Source organism: Schistocerca serialis, chromosome 11, assembly GCF_023864345.2.
Source record: "Schistocerca serialis cubense isolate TAMUIC-IGC-003099 chromosome 11, iqSchSeri2.2, whole genome shotgun sequence".
Taxonomy (NCBI): domain Eukaryota; kingdom Metazoa; phylum Arthropoda; class Insecta; order Orthoptera; family Acrididae; genus Schistocerca; species Schistocerca serialis.
This window is the reverse complement of record NC_064648.1, coordinates 211,128,648-211,148,561: the sequence shown is the minus strand read 5'-3', so window position 1 is coordinate 211,148,561 and position 19,914 is coordinate 211,128,648. Positions and strand designations below refer to the sequence as shown.

Below are 19,914 nucleotides of genomic sequence, written 5' to 3'. Positions count from 1 at the left end.
CTAGATTTCCAGCATCTTTAGCTACTTCCCATAAGAAATCAGTTGGTTCAGTTGCAGAAACCTTTTTGATGGATGGGCGATGGAAGCTCACCATACTGCATAAGCCCCATGGGGATGAGAATTTGGTTTCGGTTCTAATCTGCGTCAGGACACAAATTTCGCCTCTTCGATGTGACTTGGCCCACTATGAAGGAATGGACGTCGAAATCATTATATATCGTATAGAATATAAATGAAAAAGACTCCTGTGCCTTCATTTTTCGGTTTTATTGTTTTAAGATTGTTCCAAAAATTTTTTTACGCAATACATTCACGAAACTTGGGAATACACAACATTTTTCGTCTTTTAGATACTCTGTGGCAAGAGTATGAACTGAAATACCAGTCTGTGAAAGGGCAACATACAGCTCGTGACACGAAAAATTTGTCCAACTTTTTACCTGCTCTGCTATCATAAGTGGAAATTATTGCAAGGAAGGAAAAAATAACACACCGTCTATGCCGTATCCCGTTAAATTTCGCCTCACTGCCGTAACGGATAATTTATTCGTACGTCCCACGTGGATTTCTGCCGTTGTTTCACGCAGTGTTGCTTGTCTGTCAGCACTGACAACTCTGCGCAAACGCAGCTGCTCTCGGTCGTTAAGTGAAAGCCGTTGGCCACTGCGTTGTCTGTGATGTGTGTGTGTATGTGTGTGTGTGTGTGTGTGTGTGTGTGTGTGTGTGTGTAGTGGTAGGGCTATAAGTGCAGCTGTCTCTGTTGTTGACTGAGGACAACGTACTGAATAAGATTACATTGGCATTTAGTTCAAAAAAATGGTTCAAATGGCTCTGAGCACTATGAGACTTAAAATCTTTGGTCATCAGTCCCCTAGACTTCGAACTACTTAAACCTACCTAAGGACATCACACACATCCATGCCCGAGGCAGGATTCGAACCTGGGACTGTAGCGGTCACGCGGTTCCAGACTGAAGCCCCTAGAACCGGACGGCCACACCGGCCGGTCCGGCATTTAATTCATTTGCAGACTGACAATTATAGCTGTTTATGTTGTCTACCACCGCGATATAAGAGTCACACAGGAAAAACCATTAATGGTTGTTTTCTCCAGGGCAGCAGGTCGTGTGTTGAAATGTGGACACTTGGACACAAAACGAGAAGACTATATTCAGAGGCGCAGGTATGAGCATGCATAAACATCGGATAGTAAATTATGTGATGCGTTTGCAGGAGGACTGTTAGACAGATAAAAAAAAACCACCTAAAGCGAGTACACATTAAGGTATCAGTGATGAAAGTATCTGCATGTATATCCCCAACACCCTCTATATTGTTCTATATACAATATATATGTGCACTACTGGCCATTAAAATTGCTACACCGCGAAGATGACGTGCTACAGACGCGAAATTTAACCGACAGGAAGAAGATGCTGTGATATGCAAATGATTAGCTTTTCAGAGCATTCACAAAAGGTTGGCGCCGGTGGCGACACCTACAACGTGCTGACATGAGGAAAGTTTCCAACCGATTTCTCATACACAAGCGGCAATTGACCGGCGTTGCCTGGTGAAACGTTGTTGTGATGCCTCGTGTAAGGAGGAGAAATGCGTACCATCACGTTTCCGACTTTGATAAAGGTCGGATTGTAGCCTATCGCGATTGCGGTTTATCGTATCGCGACAGTGCAGCTCGCGTTGGTCGAGATCCAATGACTGTTAGGAGAATATGGAATCGGTGGGTTCAGGAGGGTAATACGGAACGCCGTGCTGGATCCCAACGGCCTCGTATCACTAGCAGTCGAGATGACAGGCATCTTATCCGCATGGCTGTAACGAATCGTGCAGCCACGTCTCGATCCCTGAGTCTACATTTGTTGACGTTTGCAAGACAACAACCATCTGCACCAACAGTTCGACGACGTTTGCAGCAGCATGGACTATCAGCTCGGAGACCGTGGCTGCGGTAACCCTTGACGCTGCATGACAGACAAGGAGCGCCTGCGATGGTGTACTCGACGACGAACCTGGGTGCACGAATGGCAAAACGTCATTTTTTCGGATGAATCCAGGTTCTGTTTACAGCATCATGATTGTCGCATCCATGTTTGGCGACATCGCAGTGAACGCACATTGGAAGCGTGAATTCGTCATCGCCATACTGGCGTATCACACGGCGTGATGGTATGCGGTGCCATTGGTTACACGTCTCGGTCATCTCTTGTTCGCATTGACGGCACTTTGAACAGTGGACGTTACATTTCAGATGTGGTACGACCCGTGGCTCTACCCTTCATTCGATCCCTGCGAAACCCTACATTTCAGCAGGATAATGCACGACCGCATGTTGCAGGTCCTGTACGGGCCTTTCTGGATACAGAAAATATTCGACTGCTGACCTGGCCAGCACATTGTCCAGATCTCTCACCAATTGAAAACGTCTGGTCAATGGTGGCCGAGCAACTTCCTCGTCACAATACGGCAGTCACTACTCTTGATGAACTGTGGTATCGTGCTGAAGCTGCATGGGCAGCTGTACGTGTACACGCCATCTGAGCTCTGTTCAATGCCCAGGCGTATCAAGGCTGTTATTACGGCCGGAGGTGGTTGTTCTGGGTACTTATTTCTCAGGATCTACGCACCCAAATTGCGTGAAAATGTATTCACATGTCAGCTCTAGTATAATATATTTGTCCAATGAATACCCGTTTATCATCTGCATTTCTTCTTGGTGTAGCAATTTTAATGGCCATTATTGTATATACTAGGGCTATTCAGAAAGTAGCTAATGTTTTGGCATTAAAAAAGTGCAAGAAATACATTTTATTATATACGTCTTAAAGAGCGACTGACATACTACTTTTCCACATAGTCACCAAACACACTGGGGCCCTTATCACAGCGGTGGTAAAGCTTCGAAAGACCTTCGTCGTAAAATTGTTCCGCCTGAGACTCCAGCCAGTGAGTCACAACCGCCTGGAGTTCCACGTCGTCATCAAAGTGCTGCGCTGCAAGCCAGTTCTTCATCTTGGGGAACAAGTGGAAGTCGCTTGGTGCAAGATCGGAACTGTAGGGCTGTTGAGGAGAAATTTCCCATTTGAATGAATTAAGGAGTTCTCTAGTGCGGTTTACCGTGCGAGGTCGGGCATTGTTGTGCAAAAACAAAATTTTGGACTTCAGCTTTCCTCGGCGTTCGTTTTCAAGTGCTCTTCTAAGGCTGTCCAAAGTTTGACAGTACCAGGCAGAATTTGTGGTTGGCCCACGTTCGAGAAAATAAATAAGAAGCACACCTTGCCTATCCCAAAACACTGTCGCCATCAACTTCCTTGCTGACAAGGTTTGCAAACATTTTCTTGGTTCTTGGGAGCACCTTGTGTGCCCCCACTCCATGGACTCTAATTTTCACTCGCAACTGACGTGTTTCAGCCAAGTCTCGTCACCGGTTACTAATCGATCCGGTAACGAATCACCATGTTTGTGGTAGGCCTCCAGAAATGTCAACGTTGCCCCCCATTCGCTGTTCTTCATGGCGCTCTGTAAGCATTTTGGGCACCCATCGTGCATAAAAGTTGTGGTAGCCCAGCTTTTGAGTGAAAATTTCAAACAACAAAGTTCGTGAAGCTTGTGGAAAAGAAAGCGAAAGCTCCGTTATTGTGACGGTTTTCACGAATCGTTTTATCAAATTTAGCGACAAGATCGTCAGTCGCAATGCTCGGGAGTCCACTCTTCTCTTCATCATGAACGCTTGGTTCGGCCATTTTTAAATCGAACGCACCATTTCCGGATGGAACATTCACTCATTACGTTGTTTCCGGACACTTCACTCCCTTCACGATGAATTTCTATGGGTTTTAGGTTTTTTTTTGCCAACAAAAACCGTATCACAGACCGCACCTCACAGTTGGCAGGATTTTCGATTGCAGCGCACATTTCAGATTCGAATATCGAAAGAACCAGACGCGCAGAGACGTTGCCGCTGTCACGGATGGATGCCGACTGAGCTGCCTAGCGATCGCCGCGCGCCTAGCGGCGTCAGACGGAAACATTCCCTTTTTTCTGAATAGCCCTCGTATAATGTTGTGCATGCAGTTGTATACATAATATATACACGCTATGTGTTAATAGTATGGAGTATACAGTTTTATTTTTTGGCATATTATATGGTGAGAGTTAGTGAAATGCCTCTGATCACCAATCAGTTCGAACTTGTTTGAATGAGCATTCCCTATCGTTACTGCAAGCGGAACCTTTATTGGCTTGAACTGAAGGGTTCAAAATGGTTCAAATGGCTCTGAGCACTATGGGATTTAACATCTGAGGCCATCAGTCCCCTAGAACTTAGAACTACTTAAGCCTAACTAACCCAAGGACATCACACATCCACGCCCGAGGCAGGATTCGAACCTGCGACCGTAGCAGTCTCGCGGCTCCGGACTGAAGCGCCCAGAACCGCACGGCCACCTCGGCCGGCGAACTTAAGGGTAAATGGATTGGGATCATTAGTGCAGCGGGTTTGGCAAAGACCGCTCCCGCTACTAGAGTAACATCTACTTCCGTCACATTTATTTCCGAAGTTTCAATCTTCGATCAGGTAGCATTCGAAAGTTAGTAACGAATCAGATAGTGCAACAGTACTCTAATCATAACACAACAGTATGGAAGTACAACCTTCGTAATATACAAATTTTCTGTTCAATCCAACTGCGAAAGAGAAAGAAAAGAACACATGATAATGTATACAATGTGTACATAAAAGTAGAAACATGAGAAAGACAATTTGTCTAATGGTTTGAATAGTGTGCTATCCCAGTTGAAACTGATGGCAAAAGAGAAAACGAAAATGCACATTTTCTCAGCAGAGTTCATCATTTTCTTCCTGGCAATCTGTTTTTACAGAAAACCTGTAAACAGTCGTCTGAAAAAAACCTATGGCCTATGTCTGCCCGAATGCTTATTAGAGCATCATGTAAATTTTGACCCAAATCAGTGAAGAACTTTTCGAGATTTCTGGAGATAATATTTCTTCTTTATACGAGGGCGCGCGGAAAAGTAATGTCTCCGAACTTTTTATGTCAAAATTCTTAGAGCTTTTTCAATGAAATAAATTTTAATGACATTCTACATCTTCATTCTTTATGTCTACGTGCTTATTTCTTAACATAGTCACCCGGGCGATGAGCATGTATCTCCCAACAGGAGACTATTTCATAGAATGTTTGAGTTTGTTGATGGAGCCACAACACAGTCTCCCTTGTCTCATACAAAACAAACATTACGTTAGACTACACCAACCAACCAACAGAATCCAGGGACATAATTCTGACTAGGGAGAAATCACATCTGGGGTTCCCCAAGGCTCAGTCTTAGGTCCACTACTGTTTCTCATATATGTAAATGATCTTCCGTCTAATGTACAACAAGCAGAATTAGTTCTTTTCGCAGATGACACCAGTATTGTAATCACTCCACGTATACATACAGAAATGTAAGAAATAGTGAACAAAGTTCTCAAAAGTATCATTGGCTGGTTTTCTGTGGATGGTCTCACGCTGAATTTCACAAAGACACATCATATTCAGCTCTGCACCCCTAGGGGTACTGCACCAGTGATAAGTGTAACACATTGTGATGAAATAGTACATAGGATGAAAACTTCAGAATTCTTAAGTGTCCATATTGATCAGAATTTAAATTGGAAAGAAAAAACGTTTTGGCACTCCTAAAACAACTTGGTTCAGCCACATTTGCACTTAGAATCATAGCAGATCTTGGGAATCTTGGAGAGAGAGAGAAATCAGTAAGTTGACATATTTTGCTTATTTTCATTCAGTAATATGGAATAATACCCGCAAGGTTAGCTGAGGGTGCGCTGCTTCCTGGACTCGGGTAGGCGCGCCGGCCCCAGATAGAATCCGCCAGGTGCATGTCGTTTTTAGGCGGTTTTCCACATCCCCCTATGTGAATACCGGGCTTGTCCCCACGTCCCGACTCAGTTACATGACTCGCAGATATCTTAACACATTCACAGTATTCCATCGATTACACTACATGCAGACAGCTAGAGTACACTGATTCCATCCCAGGGGTACGGGATGGGGGCAGGAAGAGCATCTGGCCATCCCTTAATATTGACATTGTCAAATCCATACCTAACGACACCGACGCTGCACAGCCGTGGGATAAAGGCGCAAGCGATAGTTCAAATGGTTCAAATGCCTCCAAGCACTATGGGACTTTACATCTGAGGTCATCAATCTCCTAGAACTTACAACTACTTAAACCTAACTAACCTAAGGACATCACACACATCCATGCCCGAGGAACCTGCGACTGTGGCAGTCGCGCGGTTCCAGACTGAAGCGCCTAGAACCGCTCGGCCACAGCGGCCGGCTAGGAGAAACGAACGAGATTTTTTGCGCCGGTTTGTGATCACAGATGAAACTTGGGTGCACTACTATACCCCAGACGCAAAACAACAGTCAAAGCAGTAGAAACATGCTGATTCTCCGCCACCAAAGAAAGCGAAGTCAATTCCTTCAGCGGGGAAGGACATGGCATCAGTGTTCTGGATTCGAAGGTGATCATGTTTGTAGATTATCTCCCCACTGGTCAAACATTTACTGGAGAATACTGTGCTAACCTTCTGGACGAATTGCAACAAAAGATGCGCGAGAAAAGTCCAGGTTTAGCAAGGAAGAAAGTCATCTTCCATCAAGACAATGCGCGTCCTCACACATGTGCCGTCGCCATGGCAAAATAACGCCAACTAAGATATGAATTGTTGCGACACCCACCTTATTCACCTAACATGGCTCCGTCAGACTTCCATCTCTCTCCAAAACTAAAAATTTTTCTTGGTGGACGAAGATTCACTTCAAACGAAGAACTGATAGCCGGAGTTGACAACTATCTTGCAGGCCCGGAGGAAACTGATTTTAGAGATGGGATCAAGGCACTGGAACATCGTTGGACCGAGTGCATTAATCTACAAGGAGACTACATTGAAAAATAAAAAAAAGTAGCAGTGATGTAAGAACTTTTTTCCTATTCCGTTCCGAGAACTTTTCAAACCACCCTTGTATGTACACCTCGCAATATTTACAAACGCTCCACAAAAGACAACCTCATGTCTCACAACAACAAAAGCTGTAGGTAATGCTGCAAACTACATATGGCGGTTTCTAGTGTGTATTCCTTCATGTGATTCTAAAATTAGTGCATTGACTCAAACAGCCACCTGAGAACATCATGTGTTCCTCCTAGGTACACTGTACTCCAGGTACAACGCTCTCCCCTACTTAATACATTAAAGTTCTAGTTAACATACTTCTCAGCCGTTTAAGTAATTCACTTTCACTTCAATTTATTTCACTTTCTGTTAGTTTCAGTTTTTTCTGATCTGCTCTAATCAATTTCCGACATACCCGTTTCACCAACCCCTATATGTGTACATGGGCTGGTGAAATTACACGAACTAAGATATGAATTGTTGCCATACCCACCTTATTCACCTAATATGGCTCCGTCAGACATCCATCTCATTCCAAAACTGAAAATTTTTCTTGTGGGACGAAGAGTCACTTCAGAACGAAGAATTGATAGCCGGAGTTGGCTGTATATGTACGAGGTGCGACAATAAAGTAATGAGTCTCATGTGAAAAGAAATGTTGCTTACTGTTTTAGTGCAGTTTAGTGTTGTCTCCTTCAAAGTAGTTCCCTTCTGATTGCACACACGTTTTCCAACGCTTCTGCCATTCATAGTAACATTTCTGGAACTCATCTTCTGTAATATCCTCAAAGCCCCTCGTCACAGCTTTTTGGATATCTTGTGTTGTTTGAAAATGATGTCCCTTGACCACCGTTTTGACTCTTGGAAATTTGGAAGTAGAATAAAGTCGCACGGAGTGATATCTGGTGAATAAGGTGGCTGTGGTAGTACCGAAATTTGTTTTGGGGTTAAAAATTGCTGTACTGACAGAGCAGTACGTGATGGCGCATTATCGTGATGCAGAATCCAATTATTAGCTATGTTGGCACGGACACAAAGAACTCTTTTACGGTGTCTTTCTAAAATTTCTTTGTAGTAATATTTGTAAACTGTTTGTCGAGGAGTCACCCACTCTTTATGAACAATTTCCTTGAAATTAAAGAAGCACACAAGCATGCATTTCACTCTTGACTTTGACATGCTTTTTTTGGTCTGGGTGATCCCTTTAAGCGCCACTCCAAACTTTGGCGTTTTGTCTCTGAATCGTACTGAAAGAACCAACTTTCATCACCAGTGATAACACGGCTCAACAATTCTGGATTGATTTCCGTTTGCTCTAACAGATCAGCTGCCACATTTCCGTGACGAGAGACACAAACACGTGTTAACTTATTACAACACAACTCATGGCTGAGCAGTTGCATCGGTGTGCCGCTTGGACTAGAAGCAGCTTATAGACCGAGGTCAAAGATATTGTGCCCACACAAGCATGCATGGTTGCCACATCTTGCAAAGAAAATCAGTCTCATTACTTTATTCCCGCATCTCGTATATACACTCCTGGAAATAGAAAAAAGAACACATTGACACCGGTGTGTCAGACCCACCATACTTGCTCCGGACACTGCGAGAGGGCTGTACAAGCAATGATCACACGCACGGCACGGCGGACACACCAGGAACCGCGGTGTTGGCCGTCGAATGGCGCTAGCTGCGCAGCATTTGTGCACCGCCGCCGTCAGTGTCAGCCAGTTTGCCGTGGCATACGGAGCTCCATCGCAGTCTTTAACACTGGTAGCATGCCGCGACAGCGTGGACGTGAACCGTATGTGCAGTTGACGGACTTTGAGGGAGGGCGTATAGTGGGCATGCGGGAGGCCGGGTGGACGTACCGCCGAATTGCTCAACACGTGGGGCGTGAGATCTCCACAGTACATCGATGTTGTCGCCAGTGGTCGGCGGAAGGTGCACGTGCCCGTCGACCTGGGACCGGACCGCAGCGACGCACGGATGCACGCCAAGACCGTAGGATCCTACGCAGTGCCGTAGGGGACCGCACCGCCACTTCCCAGCAAATTAGGGACACTGTTGCTCCTGGGGTATCGGCGAGGACCATTCGCAACCGTCTCCATGAAGCTGGGCTACGGTCCCGCACACCGTTAGGCCGTCTTCCGCTCACGCCCCAACATCGTGCAGCCCGCCTCCAGTGGTGTCGCGACAGGCGTGAATGGAGGGACGAATGGAGACGTGTCGTCTTCAGCGATGAGAGTCGCTTCTGCCTTGGTGCCAATGATGGTCGTATGCGTGTTTGGCGCCGTGCAGGTGAGCGCCACAATCAGGACTGCATACGACCGAGGCACACAGGGCCAACACCCGGCATCATGGTGTGGGGAGCGATCTCCTACACTGGCCGTACACCACTGGTGATCGTCGAGGGGACACTGAATAGTGCACGGTACATCCAAACCATCATCGAACCCATCGTTCTACCATTTCTAGACCGGCAAGGGAACTTGCTGTTCCAACAGGACAATGCACGTCCGCATGTATCCCGTGCCACCCAACGTGCTCTAGAAGGTGTAAGTCACCTACCCTGGCCAGCAAGATCTCCGGATCTGTCCACCATTGAGCATGTTTGGGACTGGATGAAGCGTCGTCTCACGCGGTCTGCACGTCCAGCACGAACGCTGGTCCAACTGAGGCGCCAGGTGGAAATGGCATGGCAAGCCGTTCCACAGGACTACATCCAGCATCTCTACGATCGTCTCCATGGGAGAATAGCAGCCTGCATTGCTGCGAAAGGTGGATATACACTGTACTAGTGCCGACATTGTGCATGCTCTGTTGCCTGTGTCTATGTGCCTGTGGTTCTGTCAGTGTGATCATGTGATGTATCTGACCCTAGGAATGTGTCAATAAAGTTTCCCCTTCCTGGGACAATGAATTCACGGTGTTCTTATTTCAATTTCCAGGAGTGTATATATATATATATATATATAGGGTGTCCCAGCTATCTTGTCCACCCAAAATATCTCTGGAACAATAACAGCTACTGGAAAACGACTTTCACCGGTATCAGTGTAGGGCTGGGGCCCATGAATGTACACATTTGGAAACATTCTAAAACGAAAGCATATGTGTTTTTTAACACAAACTTATGTTTTTTTTAATGGACCTCCTATATTTTTTCTTCAGCAATCCACAGCATGACAAAGCACATACACAATGGCGTTGATTGCATCGCTATATTCACATTACATCCCGAGATATTGAGACGCGAAGTTGACGCTTGAAACACCCGACATGCGCTGCTAGCGCACGTCCTGAGGCTCAGGCGTGAACCCCATGCTGCCCGTAATCGGGATGTGATTGAAATGCGTAATCACACTTCCATACTTATCAAGAGGTCCGAAACGAATAATACGGCCTGTTGCCATCCTGCATTAACGTCGTACATTCCAGCAGGTATTTATCCCATAGGCTAGGGGTGACGCGGTTCTGTAGCATACCTGTGTACCGCAACGTTAGTCACAAAGTTAACTTCGCTTATCGTTAATCCGTTACTAAAAAGGTAATGCCGTTCAACGTTAAAACTTTACTGTAGATCTAGCGCAAGTGACAGTTAATCATTCACTCGTAATAGTAAAATTCATGTTGATGGTTTTAGTGAAACGAGCAAGTGAGCTAAAAGTTTTACCGCTGTTTAGGTAAAAATGTTTTGATTTGGGAAGTTCAGATAGGACATAGAAGATGAATGTAAACATGTTTAACCAAACAGTTTTATTATCACATAATTATGAATGTTATGTTTATCTAATGCGTTAAATGACAAATTGTTGCAAACAAATGTTTCTTAACATCACTGGGTAAAATGGCCCTTTGTAGAAACTTCCACTGTGATACCAGCAGTACATACTAAACATAGCGTTCACATCTCATGCTCAAAGTGATGCCCATTGGCTTGCATACATAGGGTCAGTCTGCGGATGAAGGATGCCCCACTTCGTGCTACTGTTTCCTCTTTGATGGCTGTATAAGCATCAATAATGCGTTGCTTCATGTCCTCTGGTGTTGTTGGTTCATGTTGGTAAACAGCATCCTTCACTGCTCCCCAAAGAAAATAATCCAGCGGTGTAAGGTCCGGAGATCGGGCAGGCCACCTAACTGGGCCACCTCGTCCAATCCACCTACCAGCGAACTTACGGTTCAGAAGTCGTCGTGCTCGTTAGGCGTTATGTGCGGAGCATCCGTCATGCTGATACCACATGACCATTCTCCGGTTCAGAGGTACGGTGTCCAAGAGAACAGGAAGATTGTGTCGTATAAATCTGGAGTATTGTCTGCCATTTTGGATGCCATTTATAAAGAAAGGTCCGATAATCCCACACCAAACATTAACTTTGCACGGACGTTGATGCTCTACCTGACGGAGCCATTTTGGATTGTCTGCGGACCAATAATGCATAATCCTCATATTGGCAATTCCTTTGTTGAAGAATGATGCCTCGTCGGTAAAGAGAACATCTGCGAAAAAAATTTGGATTAGTCAGAAGTTTTTGCTGAGCCCACCGACAAAATGTTACCCTATTGCGGAAGTCATTTCCATGAAGACCCTGGTGTAAATTAACATGGTAAGGATGAAATTTATGACGTTTAAGAATACGCTGTGCACTTGATTTCGACACACCAACATCACGTTCAATTTGACGTGTGCTGATTTGAGGATTCACAGCTATGGTAGCGAGCACAGCAACTTCAGCACGTTCATCTGTGCGTGTTCTAGGACGATGTCGAGGTCTCGGATTTAAGCTTCCCGTTTCACGTAGACGAGATGTGAGACGAGCAAACATCCGGCGCGAAGGCGATGGCTTGTCAGGGAATCGTCTTCTGTACAGTCGTTCTGCCTGAACAGCATTTCGTCCACCTACAACAGGGTACAGTACAGGTATGTAGAGTAGGGTAGAAAACAGACATATTTACTTAATAATCACAATGTTCGCTAACAGTACTATCAACAAACAAGCAATCTCATAACGTATTTCCCGTCAACGTACATTCTCCATAGATGAGCAGCATTTCTACCATATCTTCATGTGTGTACATTATACTGTACAGTATAAGTTCCACAACACAACATTTATTCACAATGTGTACTACCTCCGTGCCGTCACTAGATTACTCTGATGCACGACAACACTGGCAAGCGGTGTACTGCACGCCAAAGCAACAACAAATGGGATGCTCGGAGGGTGGTGGAGTACAGGAGTTTGCATGGGTCGCAAATCATAAACAAGGCGAAGTGGTAACTGTGGCAGTAGTGGGAACTACGATGGACACTTTACTAGGTAGAGCCAGACCCTGCGCGACAGGCACAATGGGTCATATAACGCATTAGATAAACCTTATTTTGGGTGTGCAGGATAAATAAGACAACCTGACGGGTGTACACCGATCGGTACTGGTTCATATTGTGTACGTAGATACGTAAAACGTGGAAGAGGGAAACCATTATGTGCTTATGAGAGTTGATGGCAGCAGACCGTATTATTCGTTTCGGACCTCTTGATAAGTATGGAAGTGTGATTACACATGTCAATCACATCGCGATTACGGGCAGCATGGGGTTCACGCCTGAGCCTCAGGACGTGCGCTAGCAGCGCATGTCGGGTGTTTCAAGCGTCAACCCTCGCGTCTCAATATCTCGGGATGTAATGGGAATATTGCGATGCAATCAACGCCATTGTGTATGTGCTTTGTCATGCTGTGGATTGCTGAAGAAAAAATATAGGAGTTCCATTTAAAAAAAAACATAAGTTTGTGTTAAAAAACATATATGCTTTCGTTTTAGAATGTTTCCAAATGTGTACATTCATGGGCCCCGGCCCTACATTGATACCGGTGAAAGTCGTTTACCAAAAGCTGTTATTGTTCCAGAGATATTTTGCGTGGACAAGATATCTGAGACACCCTATATATACAGGGTGAGTCACCTAACGTTACCGCTGGATATATTTCGTAAACCACATCAAATACTGACGAATCGATTCCACAGACAGAACGTCAGGAGAGGGGCTAGTGTAATTGGATAGTACAAACCATAAAAAAATGCACGGAAGTACGTTTTTTAACACAAACCTACCTTTTTTTAAATGGAACCCCGTTAGTTTTGTTAGCACATCTGAACATATAAACAAATACGTAATCAGTGCCGTTTGTTGCATTGTAAAATGTTAATTACATCAAAAATGGCTCTGAGCACTATGGGACTCAACTGCTGAGGTCATTAGTCCCCTAGAACTTAGAACTAGTTAAACCTAACTAACCTAAGGACATCACAAACATCCATGCCCGAGGCAGGATTCGAACCTGCGACTGTAGCGGTCTTGCGGTTCCAGACCGCAGCGCCTTTAACCGCACGGCCACTTCGGCCGGCTGTTAATTACATCCGGAGAGATTGTAACCTAAAGTTGACGCTTGAGTACCACTCCTCCGCTGTTCGATCGTGTGTATCGGAGAGCACCGAATTACGTAGGGCCTAAAGGGAACGGTGATGGACCTTAGGTACAGAAGAGACTGGAACAGCACATTACGTCCACATGCTAACGCCTTTTTATTGGTCTTTTTCACTGACGCACATGTACATTACCACGAGGGGTGAGGTACACGTACACACGTGGTTTCCGTTTTCAATTACGGAGTGGAATAGAGTGTGTCCCGACATGTCAGGCCAATAGATGTTGAATGTGGTGGCCATCATTTGCTGCACACAATTGCAATCTCTGGCGTAATGAATGTCGTAGACGCCGCAGTACATCTGGTGTAATGTCGCCGCAGGCTGCCACAATACGTTGTTTCATATCCTCTGGGGTTGTAGGCACATCACGGTACACATTCTCCTTTAACGTACCCCACAGAAAGAAGTCCAGAGGTGTAAGATCAGGAGAACGGGCTGACCAATTTATGCGTCCTCCACGTCCTACGAAACGCCCGTCGAACGTGCACCTCACCCCTCATGGTAATGTACATGTGCGTCAGTGGAAAAGACCAATAAAAAGGTGTTAGCATGTGGACGTAATGTGCTGTTCCAGTCTCTTCTGTACCTAAGGTCCATCACCGTTCGCTTTGGATCCCTACGTAATTCGGTGCTCTCCGATACACACGATCGAACAGCGGAGGAGTGGTACTCAAGCGTCAACTTTAGGTTACAATCTCTCCGGATGTAATTAACATTTTACAATGCAACAAACGGCACTGATTACGTATTTGTTTATATGTTCAGATGTGCTAACAAAACTAACGGGGTTCCATTTTAAAAAAACGTAGGTTTGTGTTAAAAAACATACTTCCGTGCATTTTTTTATGCTTTGTTTTAACCAATTACATTAGCCCCTCCCCTCACGTTCGGTCTGTGGAATCGATTCGTCATTATTTGATGTGGTTTACGAAATATATCCAGCGGTAACGTTAGGTGACTCACCCTGTATATATATAATGTTCTTTTGAACTGGTATAATTCTCTATCACAACAGGGTAACGCAACATTCTCGAAAATTCTGGGAAATTCTAGAACACTCTGTGACATCTTCAAACCTTCTGGAAGAATCTCAAAAGCCTCGAAGGCTGTCGAGTAGTCCCAAGCGGTTTGGAAGGCCGACACTTTCGAACATTCTGGAAGGAACATTCTGGCCAATCTCAGCCATTTCGGCTCGCCATTCCCAAATGGTTCACCGAGTTCCGTCAAGAAGTCCTTTGGTGCGACGCCCTCTTTTCACACCCTTATCTTCGAACCGAATGTGTGCAGTTCTGACGGTAACCTTCTTCAGAGATGGTGGATAGAGGACTGCCACACTACAGAAGAGCCCGCAGCTCGTGGTCGTGCGGTAGCGCTCTCGCTTCCAGCGCCCGGGTTCCCGGGTTCGATTCCCGGCAGGGTGAGGGATTTTCTCTGCCTCGTCATGGCTGGGTGTTGTGTGCTGTCCTTAGGTTAGTTAGGTTTAAGTAGTTTTAAGTTCTAGGGGACTGATGACCATAGATGTTAAGTCCCATAGAGCTCAGAGCCATTTGAACCATTTGAACTACAGAAGACCCATGGGACTGTGCGGGCAGGTTGCACAGTTATAGCTGCACGCGCGGACGAGCCAGACTTACACTTTTGGACATGTTGACTACCGACACAGCTGTGACAGCGCAAAGTGGAACATTTTTGGCCTGATACGTGTGATCACGGCTTTTGCTACAAATGCTCACGCCTTTCTTCTCTCTACCTCTGTGGACAGGCACCTGGGTGACATTCAGCTCCGGCGTGACGGAGGAGGCGGCCGAGCAGATCGTGCTGCTCGCCTACGACTCGGGCATCAACGTGTTCGACCTGTCCGAGGCGTACAGCGGGCCGCGCGCCGAGCTGGAGCTGGGACGCATCCTCCAGCGGCACGGCTGGAAGCGCTCCTCCTACATCGTCACCACCAAGATCTACTGGAACACCAAGTGCGTACCGCTACAGGCACTCCACGCCGGCATCCACTGACAATGTCTACCCTCTTTGCATCCATACAATTACACAACAAGAGCGTAACTTATTCGTTCCAATTCCTCTCCATATTTTTTTTTAAATCGAAGATACATACATCAAGATATATACATTCGTCCACGAGACTCAGACGGCCATGGACACGGGCTCCCAGGTAGATGCCGTGTTTCTTGACTTCCGCAAGGCGTTCGATACAGCCCCCCACAGTCGTTTAATGAACAAAGTAAGAGCGTATGGACTATCAGACCAATTGTGTGATTGGATTGAAGAGTTCCTAGATAACAGAACGCAGCATGTCATTCTCAGTGGAGAGAAGTCTTCCGAAGTAAGAGTGATTTCAGGTGCGCCGCAGGGGAGTGTCGTAGGACCGTTGCTATTCACAATACACATAAACGACCTGGTGGATGACATCGGAAGTTCACTGAGGCTTTTTGCGGATGATGCTGTGGTATATCGAGAGGTTGTACAATCGAAAATTGTACTGAAATGCAGGAGTATCTGCAACAAATTGACACGGTGTAGAGAATGGCAATTGAATCTCAGTGTAGACAAGTGTAATGTGCTGCGAATACACAGAAAGGAAGAAGAAAATGGTTCAAATGGCTCTGTGCACTATGGGACTTAACAGCTATGGTCATCAGTCCCCTAGAACTTAGAACTACTTAAACCTAACTAACCTAAGGACATCACACAACACCCAGTCATCACGAGGCAGAGAAAATCCCTGACCCCGCCGGGAATCGAACCCGGGAAGCAGGGCGTGGGAAGCGAGAACGCTACCGCACGACCACGAGCTGCGGACAGAAAGGAAGATCCTTTATCATTTAGCTACGATATAGCAGGTCAGCAACTGGAAGCAGTTAATTCCATAAATTATCTGGGAGTAGGCATTGGTAGTGATTTAAAATGGAGTGACCTTATAAAATTAATCGTCGGTAAAGCAGATGCCAGACTGAGATTCGTTGGAAGAATCCTAAGGAAACGCAGTCCGAAAACAAAGGAAGTAGGTTACAGTACACTTGTTCGCCCGCTGCTTGAATACTGCTCAGCAGTGTGGGATCCGTACCAGATAGGGCTGATAGAAGAGATAGAGAAGATCCAACGGAGAGCAGCGCGCTTCGTTACAGGATCATTTAGTAATCGCGAAAGTGTTACGGAGACGACACATAAACTGCAGTGGAAGACTCTGCAGGAGAGACGCTCAGTAGCTCGGTACGGGCTTTTGTCAAAGTTTCGAGAACATACCTTCACCGAGGAGTCGAGCAGTATATTGCTCCCTCCTACGTATATCTCGCGAAGAGACCGTGAGCATAAAATCAGAGAGATTAGAGCCCACACAGAGGCATACCGACAATCCTTCTTTCCACAAACAATACGAGACTGGAATAGAAGGGAGAACCGATAGAGGTACTCAAGGTACCCTCCGCCACACACCGTCAGGTGGCTTGTGGAGTATGGGTGTAGATGTAGATGTAGAAAATGTTTTGCACTGCGAGAGTTCCGAATACTGTCCATAAAATTCGAATAGAGATCAATAGAAACATCATTTTTATTGCTCATGAAAACCACACATTGCATGTCGCACCATCATACAGCGAGAACTTCAGACGTGGTGGTCCAGATTCCTGTACATACTGGTACCTCTAATAGCCAGTAGCACGTCCTCTTGCATTGGTGCACGCCTGTATTCGTCGTGGGATACCATTCACAAGTTCATCAAGGCACTGTTGGTCCAGATTGTCCCACTCCTTAATGGCGATTCCGCGCAGATCCCTCAGAGTGGTTGGTGGGTCACGTCGTCCATAAACAGCCCTTTTTAACCCATCCCAGGCGTGTTCGATAGGGTTCATGTCTGGACAAGATGCTGGCCACTCTAATCGAGCGATGTCGTTATCCTGAAGGAAGTCATTTGCGAGATGTGCACGATGGGGGCGCGAATTGTCGTCCACGAAGGCGAATGCCTCACCAATATGCTGCCGATACGGTTGCACTATCGGTCGGAGGATTTTATTTCATATCAGGCAACTTTCTACATCTACATCTACATCCATACTCCGCATGCCACTTGACGGTGTGTGGCGGAGGGTGCCTTGAGTACCTCTATCGGTTCTCCCTTCTATTCCAGTCTCGTATTGTTCGTGGAAAGAAAGATTGTCGATATGCCTCTGTGTGGGCTGTAATATCTCTGATTTTACCCTCGTGGTCTCTTTGCGAGATATACGTAGGAGGGAGCAATATACTGCTTGACTCTTCGGTGAAGGTATGTTCTCGAAACTTCAACAAAAGCCCGTACCGAGCTACTGAGCGTCTCTCCTGCAGAGTCTTCCACTGCAGTTTATGTGTCGTCTCCGTAACGCTTTCGCGAATACTAAATGATCCTGTAACGAAGCTCGCTGCCTTTCGTTGGATCTTCTCTATCTCTTCTATCAACCCTATCTGGTACGGATCCCACACTGCTGAGTAGTATTCAAGCAGTGGGCGAACAAGCGTACTGTAACCTACTTCCTTTGTTTTCGGATTGTATACCCTTAGAATTCTTCCAATGAATCTCAGTCTGGCATCTGCTTTACCGACGATTAATTTTATATGATCATTCCATTTTAAATCACTCCTAATGTCTACTGCCAGATAATTTATGGAATTAACTGCTTCCAGTTGCTGACCTGCTATATTGTAGCTAAATGATAAGGGATCCTCCTTTCTGTGTATTCGCAGCACATTACACTTGTCTACACTGTGATTCAATTGCCATTCCCTGCACCATGCACCAATTCTTTGCAGATCCTCCTGCATTTCAGTACAATTTTCGATTGTTACAACACCTCGACATACTACAGCATCATCCTCAAAAAGCCTCACATTGCGGTTGATAATGGAACCACTAAAAGAAAAATCAGGACACGTCCATAGGATTTGTCGACCTCGAAAAAGCATTCGACAATGTAAAATGGTGCTAGGTGTTCGAACTCCTGAGAAAAATGGGGGTAAGCTATAGCGAAAGACGGATAGTATACAATACGTACAAGAACCTAGCGGAAATAATAAGAGTGAACGACCAAGAAGGAAGTGCTCGGATTTAAAACGGTGTAAGACAGTGATGTAGTCTTTCGCCCCTACTGTTCAATCTGTACATTGAAGAAGAAATGATGAAAATAAAAGAAAGGTTTAGGAATTGCATTAAAATTCAATGTGAAAGGACATTGGTGATACAATTCGCTGATGACATTGCTATCCTGAGTGAAAGTAAGGAAAAATTAGGGGATCTACTGAATGGAATCAACAGTCTAATGAGTTCAGATTATAGACTGGGAGTAAATCGAAGAAAGGCGAAAGTAATGAGGAGCAGTAGAAATGAGAACAGCGACAAACGTAACGTCGCATTGATGGTCACGAAATAGATGAAGTTAAGGAATTCTGCTACCTAGTGAGCAAAATAGCCAACGGTAGACGGAGCAAGGAGGACATTAGAAGCAGACCAGCATTGGCAGAAAGGCCTTTCTTGAGGAAGGGAAGTCTACTAGTGTCAAACATAGACCTTAATTTGAGGAAGAAATTTCTAAAGGTTTAGCTTTGAAGGATAGTATTGTATGATAGTAAAACATGGACGGTGAGAAAGCCGGTGTAACGTATATGCAACCAATATGTGGCGTTCCTACAACAAATACGCCTATGTTCGTCTGTGAAAATGGACTGGATAAACAACCTGAGCTATCAGTAAACGGAATCTAACCTGCATAACACTGTTCGCATGTTGTGTGAGAGTCAGTTTCACTGTCATTTAAACCCTCGACATATCGTTACATAAGAAACTTAAAACTAACATTTGGATAAGCTATTTGACTGCGTATTTGAATAAGAATTTACAAGTGATACAGTATCTGTCTTGTGCAACGGAATTTACTGGCTTAGAGTACGTGACGTGTTGTGGTGTGTCAGTGTGTCTGTTTTGCCCTAAGTTTTACACTCACCTCTTGTCCATGTGGTTTACGCTGCAGACATGGACTGTGCGGCTGGTCTCGGCAAAGGTTCGAGTCCTCCCTCGGGCATGGGTGCGTGTGTTTGTCCTTAGGATAATTTAGGTTAAGTAGTGTGTAAGCTTAGGGACTGATGACCTTAGCAATTAGGTACCAGAAGATTTCACACACATGTTTTCCATGTGGTTTACAGCAATTCGCAGCAGCATACAGCAACAGCGGCTAAAGCTTATTGTTACTAAGAATGAATTTAATAGGAGTTTACTTGGGTCCTGTTAGCTACTAAATAACTTGTCAGAATGGATTTCATAAATTAAGTCTATTTAAAACTTCAGAATCATCATAACCAATAATAGATGGTGACAATAACAATGATATACGTATCAATAATAGCTGAGTGCCAGATTAACTAATAATTTCAAT

The 19,914-nt window shown here is 45.2% G+C and overlaps 1 protein-coding gene across 1 annotated transcript in view; it reads left to right on the top strand.

Annotated features, from left to right (window-relative positions):
• Window positions 1–19,914, top strand: part of LOC126426664 (voltage-gated potassium channel subunit beta-2) — a 718,526-nt gene that overhangs the window by 630,916 nt on the left and 67,696 nt on the right. The window contains exon 5 of the mRNA XM_050088549.1: window positions 15,267–15,474. Within this exon, the coding sequence (XP_049944506.1) occupies window positions 15,267–15,474 (208 nt within the window). The remainder of the gene's footprint in view (window positions 1–15,266; window positions 15,475–19,914) is intronic.